At 43.4% G+C, this 7,832-nt stretch overlaps 1 protein-coding gene across 1 annotated transcript; it reads right to left on the reverse strand.

Annotated features, from left to right (window-relative positions):
• Positions 1-2,412: 2,412 nt before the first annotated feature.
• On the reverse strand, positions 2,413-7,302 carry LOC123401803 (serine/threonine-protein phosphatase PP2A-3 catalytic subunit). Its single transcript, XM_045095651.1, has 6 exons — positions 6,786-7,302; positions 5,883-5,997; positions 4,998-5,106; positions 4,839-4,916; positions 3,993-4,184; positions 2,413-3,094 (listed from the first exon to the last, which is right to left on the reverse strand). The coding sequence occupies exons 1-6, from the start codon at positions 7,036-7,038 to the stop codon at positions 2,921-2,923; spliced, it is 921 nt and encodes a 306-aa protein (XP_044951586.1). The 5' UTR covers positions 7,039-7,302; the 3' UTR covers positions 2,413-2,920.
• Between the last annotated feature and the right edge of the window lie 530 nt (positions 7,303-7,832).

Here is a 7,832-nt window from a genome sequence, read left to right on the forward strand (position 1 = left end):
AGCATTAGTATCATCTGATCGGTAGTAGCCAAAGACCCGGGAGATATCATTTGATATTTTCCCGATCCATCTATGACGGATGATTCTGCGTTAACTCATGCCTAGACCTACATATTGCCATGTCATGCTTAGTGTTGCACATTTGACCTGTGTGCTTAGGATTTAGACCGACGGGTTGGCCTCTCTATTGAGCCTAGGTGGGGCTGCGACGTGTCGATGTTCCGAGGTCGGGCATGCCCAGGAAATTGTGTCTGGCCAGAGTTTATCGAGCGTGACGGGGAATATGTGGTGCACTCCTGCAGGGAAGAACTTATCTATTCGAATAGCCGTGTCCACGGTTACCGGACGACTTGGAGTTGTGCCCCGATCTTATACAACTACAACTGTTACTTAACTGGAATGTTTGCTCCGGGATTGCTTCCTCGCACGGAGTCGAGGAAGAATCTTTGGACGCGACTTTGATTAATATTGCTGCAACAATATGACTATTATTTGTGTTACCTGCTCTACTCTCGTCTATTGTTACAAGACCCCTGAAGATGCTAGTCTTCGATAGGACTAGACCTTCTCTCTCTTTCTCGCATTGTTGTAGTGAGTCCATATATAACCCCCTTCCTTTGATACCGATGCATACTTAGCATAGTTCTGATGTCAGTCTTGCGAGTACTTTGGATGAGTACTCACCGTTGCTTTGCCCCCCCCCTTTCCCTTGATCCGTTGTTGCGACCAGATGATGGAGCCTAGGAGATGGCGTATCCCGTCGACGACGACTGCTACCCTGACGGTGCCTATTACTACGTGGAGGTCGCTGAAGACCAGGAATAGTTTAGGAGGCTCCAAGGCAGGACGCCTCGCCTTGTTCGATCGTTGTATCTTTGTGCTAGCCTTCTCTAAGGCACCTCATGTTTCATGTCTGTACTCACATATTTGTTGCTTCCGCTGACTCGTGTGTTTATCGAGCTTCTGTATTCTAGCCCTCGAGGCCCCTCACTTGTAATATGAAGCGTGTATGTTTTATTTGTATCTAGAATTGTGTTGTGATATCTTCTCGTGAGTCCTTGAGCTTGGTCGTACGCATTTGCGTGTATGGTTAGCATACGGTCAAATCGAGGGCGTCACACGAGTAGCAAGCAACGACCACATCGGTCGAAGGGAAGGCCTATGGTCCCCCGGGACGGTGGGGCAAAGATGGACGCAACTCCTTGTGGTGGGCGCGGACGCCCATGCTTCCACGGGGCGGCGAATGCAGTTTGATTCGGGCACACCGTGACGGTTGAGTTCATGGTGATGGTGGGCGGCAGCGATGGCGCCCATGCCGGCGACCTCGTTGGCATGTTGCCGGCGGCGAGCGTCGGTGGCGAAGGTCAAAGCAGTTCGAGGAGGCGTCGCCTTGATGGACAGCTCGGAAGGAGCACGAGTGGCCACTACTCTTATAAGGATCCAGATTCAGATCCCGCAACACACGAGTTGTTACGGCGAAAAAAATTACAACAACCACTCGGTTGCGAAATCTAGTCTATGCAATATGTTGTTCCTAGCTATCTAACTAAAATCGGATCCGACGGCCACGAAAGCGACGAACGTGCATACCATTATCCGTTGATCCTAATCATTTCCCTTAAAATTTAGATCCAAGACAAGAATTTATATGTATATTAATGATTAAACGCGCATCAAAAGACCGTGCAAAGAGTGTGCCATGACTCACGAGACTATTACTTTCTTCGTTGGTCTTCTTTGGTTTCTAAATACTCCCTCCATCCTAAAATTATTGTTTTGAATTTATCTAGATATGAATGTATCTAGTCACATTTTAGTATATATATGCATCTATATCTAAAAAAATCTAAGACAAAATTTTTGGAACGAAGGAAGTATAAGACATTTAGAGATTTCACTATCAATATATCCAAATGTATATAGACATATTTTAAAATATAAATTCATTTATTTTGTTTCATATGTATTCCCTTCGTTTCTAAATATAAATCTTTAAAAAAATTACCATAAGACTACATACGAAGCAAAATGAATGAATCTACACTTTAAAATATGTCTATATGTAGCTCTTTAAAACCTTTGAAAAGACTTATATTTAGGAACGAAGGGAGTAATCTATATTGAAATTTTTAAAAATGTTATATTTAGAAATAAAGGGAGTGTTCCTCTTTTCAAATACAATTATTTAGATAAAAGGGGGTATATCACATATCATGCTGCTAGGTGCTAGGGGTGAAAAGTCGTAAACAGATCAATTGCATATCAGATAGCATTCCAATCCTTTTATATTTTCAAATAAAATGTGGGTATGAAAATGGATGCGATATGTTAGCAGGATAGGAACACAGATCGGATGTTTGCACAATTCAGAATGGATATCAACACCTTGCCTTCCATTTATAGGGCAAACACTGACATAATAGACCTCGGTCCAAACATATATTTCCCATTTATAAGACAACAAACACATTCTAATACACAGACCAACAACACACATAGGGGCGACTGCAAGTATGGCCATTGCCAGGAGGACCTCCCCATCTATATGAGAATTATTCAGTTATATCCAAATGATGCAGAGAAGACCTTCCTTCAGGCAAGCATCCTGCTCGGACCCAAAGGAAAAACAATAACAGAGGCTAACGTAACAAATCCCAATGCAGCTTCCCTCCATTGTGTACCAACAATACAAAATGGAAGCACATCAGGAGAAAAAAAAAATCAGAGCATGCAACTTTAACATCTCGTGTGAAGATCGAGAAGCAGCAAAAAAGAAGGGATCTCCAAACAAAAGAATTGATTGACATACAGCTCGGGCCCCATGGAGCCCGTATCTAAGGACACAAGATCTACAGACTCCGACGCTGCGGAGGAGAGGAGCATCAACACTGGTGGTAAGTTAAAGAGGTCAACACCACAATTACAAAAAGTAGTCGGGGGTCTTGCGTGTTGTGTCAGGCTCGATTTGCCGAGGCGCTGGATCAAACTGGAGGAAGTTACGATCCATGTTTTCCCCAATCTCGAGAATCGCAGCCATGTTACCACACCGGTAACAGTAGTTTGGCGCACTGAAGACTGTTACAACATTCTGATCCTGCATCAGAAAATCAGAACACAGTAATTATTCAACCTTCCTATGTATGCCACCAGAAGAGTATAAAACCTTGCCTAATGCAGGAAGGCATTAAAAAATGCAGTCACGACTGTTACTTTAATAACCACGAGGCACCTAGGGTCATGCATACAGCAAAGCAAAGCGTTCTTTGAAGGTTTTGTGCTGATGTAAGCGCCAAAGCAAAAGGCTTGTGCAGAAAGGATGATGCAGTTTCCAATATTTTAATCAAGTTCCCTAATATCTTTCTGATGATACGTTGAAATGGGATGAATGATACTTTGCTCAATTCCCTTGGAAAATGCAGTCAACAGAGTAATCTGCCTTGTGATTCTGTTTGACGCAGGACTCAGCTTATATGTTCCCCTCTACTGTGCACCTTGTCTGTGTTCCCTTACATACAGGACATTGACCTCAGTAATCTGCACGGGTTGGCTATAATCTGAACCAATTCCACTGGCTCACACACCACACAGAGAATCATAGGCTGTATATGATTAAGCGGCAAGTTGATTTGGTCCTTCCCAAAACTTAGATAAAGTCGTCCCAATTTTTTCTTTTCAGGGAGGCTTTGTGCATACTGAGGAATATGTAAATGCATTAGTTTACAATTTAACACAATTATATGCGCAATGGTATGTAACCTTAATTAAATTTTAACCAAAGAACTGGAAAAAATCCTAGATTCATCCCTCTATTTAAGCAAATAGTTAACAGTTGTACTTTGAATTTGTTCATTAGATATTCAAGCAACTTTGTCAGAACGATTGTGCTCAAACTTTTCAGTAGGTATTTTCCGTAAATGGCTACAATTGGTTAATTAATTGCAAGACGAAACAATTAATCTTTTCTTTTTCAATGCTATGTTTTGAACACCAACCTGGCACCAATTGAATCCTTCCATTACAAGTTGATGGGCCCTTGATATGAGAGAGAGACCATTTGTATGATTGAACTGTTGTGCAATATCTTGCCCAAACGTATAACCTGCTCCTCTTGGTGAAATCCCCCATCCACATCGATCGTCTGGATCAGACCACAAAAGATCGCACATGGGCCCTTCATGAGGAACCTGCCATCATTGTGAGTAATATGTGATTAGACTGAGAATAAACATTGTGCAACAAGTCCAGTTTCTTCCTCACATGTAATAATGGAAACAAGTCACAAGAGATAACCGATATCATCGATACCCTTCATAAGAACAACAGATATCTGTTACAAATACAATCATACATAGCTATCCACTTCATGTCAACAACTCAACATTACAAACCATAGAGCTCTAATCCTCAGAAGAGAAGAACTTCAGTTATTCAGTATTCTAACAAAAACAAGACGGTAAAAGACATCATGTAGATCCATTACCACAACTAAGTAATGATTTATTAATAATAAATACTCTCAATCAGAATTCCTAACGTCAACTCATTCCACTAAATCGAGTGTTTTGGACTGATATTTTTTCTGAATTAACATCCACATAATGCCAAAGCACACACTTGTGCGCAATTATGCGCAGATTAAGCGCTAGGCGTTTGCTAACGCCTAGAGCCTAGGCACACTTAAGAGCCTGCCTAGGCGCGCCTTTTTTACTACAGTTTTCATTGCATATATATATACCTGCCTAGTGCCTAGGTAATACAAAGAGCAGATTGCCACCCGTGTATGATTCTAAATGGGAAACAAGAAAAGAACACTAGTTCATAAAGAAAGCATCGCTTACCTCTTGTATGCGATCAAGAGCACGAATGTTGTCTAATGTATCCAATGATGGAGAGAGACCACCATGAAGGCAGAACACCTACAGGTAGGTGTTTCCCACATGTCAGGCATATATTGAATAAGCATGCACTAGTCGTACAAAATTACTTGAATAACAAACCTGGTTTTCTATAAGAGCCGTGAGAGGCAAATAATCAAACAAGTCTGTAAAGTACTTCCATACATTTGCATTCCCATATTTTCGCAAGCACTCATCATAGAAGCCATATCTGTAGCAAAATAGTCGATGTCAAGAACTAAGTTTTAGCACAACCGGCGAACATTTTGCTGAATAACATCATTATAGTTTTCATGAATTTCCCCAAAATTTTACTAACACGTCGCGTCTATATGAAAATTAATACTCAAAAAGCATAAATGTGAAAACTATGGTCATTTTAGGATCTAGCTGGAAATTTTGATGTGATCAACCATGTAAATACGTCTAGAAAATACATAGATTATAACTACATCATACCAAGACTATGCTCGTTGTTTTCTACTTGGTTACGCATAGCAGAAAAAATCATCAACAATCTCATGCCCACGTGAATTCAGCAACACATTTAGGTGGATTCTACTCCTTTTTAATGTTATGCAATAATAACTAGAGTTCCAGTAACGAGACAAGCTGCTTTCTAAATTCTAAAGGTCGATCATTGTCATAGCCATAGTGCACCAGATGATACTTGATGTAACAAAATACATCTCCAAGATTTAGTCAGTTACACACAGTTAAATCAGGATCAAACAGGCTAGAAAAGATCAAAAGATTACATGGTGAATGTCATCACTTGATAGTTGTTACTCCCTCCGTAAAGAAATATAAGAGCGTTTAGATCATTGATAGTTGTTACTCCCTCCGTAAAGAAATATAAGAGCGTTTAGATCACTAGTGATCTAAACGCTCTTATATTTCTTTACGGAGGGAGTACTTCATATGAGGAAGTACTCAATAAAAAGGAACTGAAATCAGCAATCCAAGTCTACAAGGGCATAAACTCACACTTGCGTGATTTGTCTGCTCTCATGATTTCCTCTCAATATCGTAATTCTGTCTCTGTAGCGAACTTTCAAAGCCACTAACAGCGAAACAGTCTCCACCGAATAGTAGCCACGATCTGCATTAAGAGCAATATGATAGATTTATCAATACCGTGAATGGCACGAGATGGAGTGCATCTAAAACTACAGATGGGAAGATGAAGAAAAGGCTCGAATTGGATTTCACTTTTATCATTCCAACAGACAACAAAACATGATGTCGGCTATCAACACATAATTGGCAACAAAATTATACTCCCTCCATCCCAAAATTCTTGTCTTAGATTTGTGTAGATATGAATGTATCTAGTCACGTTCTAATATTTTGATACATCCATTTCTAGACAAACCTAAGGCAAGAATTTTGGGACGGAGGAAGTATATATTTACGTCTTGAGGAATTTTTTGAGATCGAACAGAGACGGTGTGAACCTTTTTTTGGTCATTTTCAAGCACCTGGTATCATTTAATGAGAATTCTTAACTTGTTCCTACCTACAAGCCTACAGCCTTTATAGTGGTATCTACGAGAACCTAAAGATAGGACTCGCACAAAATCCTTGTAAGCTAGGTCACACAAAACCTAAGACACATAACCAGCACAGGATACCGCCATGGGAGCTAGAGACGTAAAATAGAAGCTACATACTTTGTGCATACTAATAACCAGCACAAACGTCTGGAAACGAATTCTCCCGACAAGAAAGAACCGCCGGCTGGATTCCGTGTAGGATCTATAAAGAAGCCATATTTTGCCGCAACAAACCCTAGAGGTCGACAAAATATCGAGCGTTGAAAGGGCAGCCGCCCGCACGCACGCGAGAGGCAAAAGGAGGCGAGGCGGTGGGCGACGGCAGAGGACGTACCGACGTAGTCGCCCATGAAGAGATAGTTGGTGTCGGGCGACTCGCCGCCGATGCGGAAGAGCTCGATGAGGTCGTAGAACTGGCCGTGGATGTCGCCGCAGACGGTGACGGGGCAGCGGACGGGCTGCACGTTCCACTCCTCCATGAGGATGGCCTTGGCCTGCTCGCAGAGTCCCTTGACCTCCGCCTCCGGGAGGTGCTTGCACTCCCGCAGGTGCGCGATCTGCCGGTCCAGATCCCCGTGCGGCGGCATCTCGGCCGCTGGCACGGAGGCAGGGGCGGGCTCGGGCGCGCAGTCGGTCGCCGGCGAGGAGGAGGGAGTGGCTAGGCCGGGGCTAGGGTTTGCGGGGGATCAGCGGAGCGGAAGAGGGGGAGGTGTGGAGCAGCTCATGCCTCCATTTTTCGCTTTGTTTTATACGAAGCGAGATTTTCCTTCGCCTCCGACACTCGCAGGTACGCCTGCGATGCCTGCCTGGCTTGCTTTGTGCTGTTCTGCGAATTGGTGGTTTTGGAATGGGCGGAATGTAATTGGGCCAGCAAAAGGAAAGCTGAGCTGGTCAAAATGGCTGGTATGCATTGCCGAGTTGCCCACCACGAGACTTTTAGGGTTTTTATCTCTTCTAGGTGGCCACCCCCGGAATTCGGTATCCGTCCTTCTAACCTCCCGTGTCTATGTCTACTCCCGGACTTGGGCTGGTCAAGGGGATCGTTGTGATCCTTTCCCGGCCTTGGACTCGGGGCAACGTTTTTGATCGAGAGGAGAGGGACGTGTGGTGACAAGATTGGATCGTGTGGAGATGGCTGACCGCTCTCGAACGCAGAACAAATCCAGCAAAGAAACAACGGAGGAACCCGCCTCACCCTGCAGGAGGAGGACGAAGACGACTGTGTGGGAGGAGAAACTTCCAGATCTGATGGAGCGGACGAAGTGGCTTGCGATTGCTGTGTTCATACCCCAAAAACTTTCAGTCCTAACGCTTTGTACGGTGACATGTGGGCGGCCTGGAACACTACAAAACCAGTGTCGCGGCGGAAGATCAAGGAGGA

This window comes from Hordeum vulgare, chromosome 6H (genome assembly GCF_904849725.1).
Source record: "Hordeum vulgare subsp. vulgare chromosome 6H, MorexV3_pseudomolecules_assembly, whole genome shotgun sequence".
In the NCBI taxonomy this organism is placed as follows: domain Eukaryota; kingdom Viridiplantae; phylum Streptophyta; class Magnoliopsida; order Poales; family Poaceae; genus Hordeum; species Hordeum vulgare.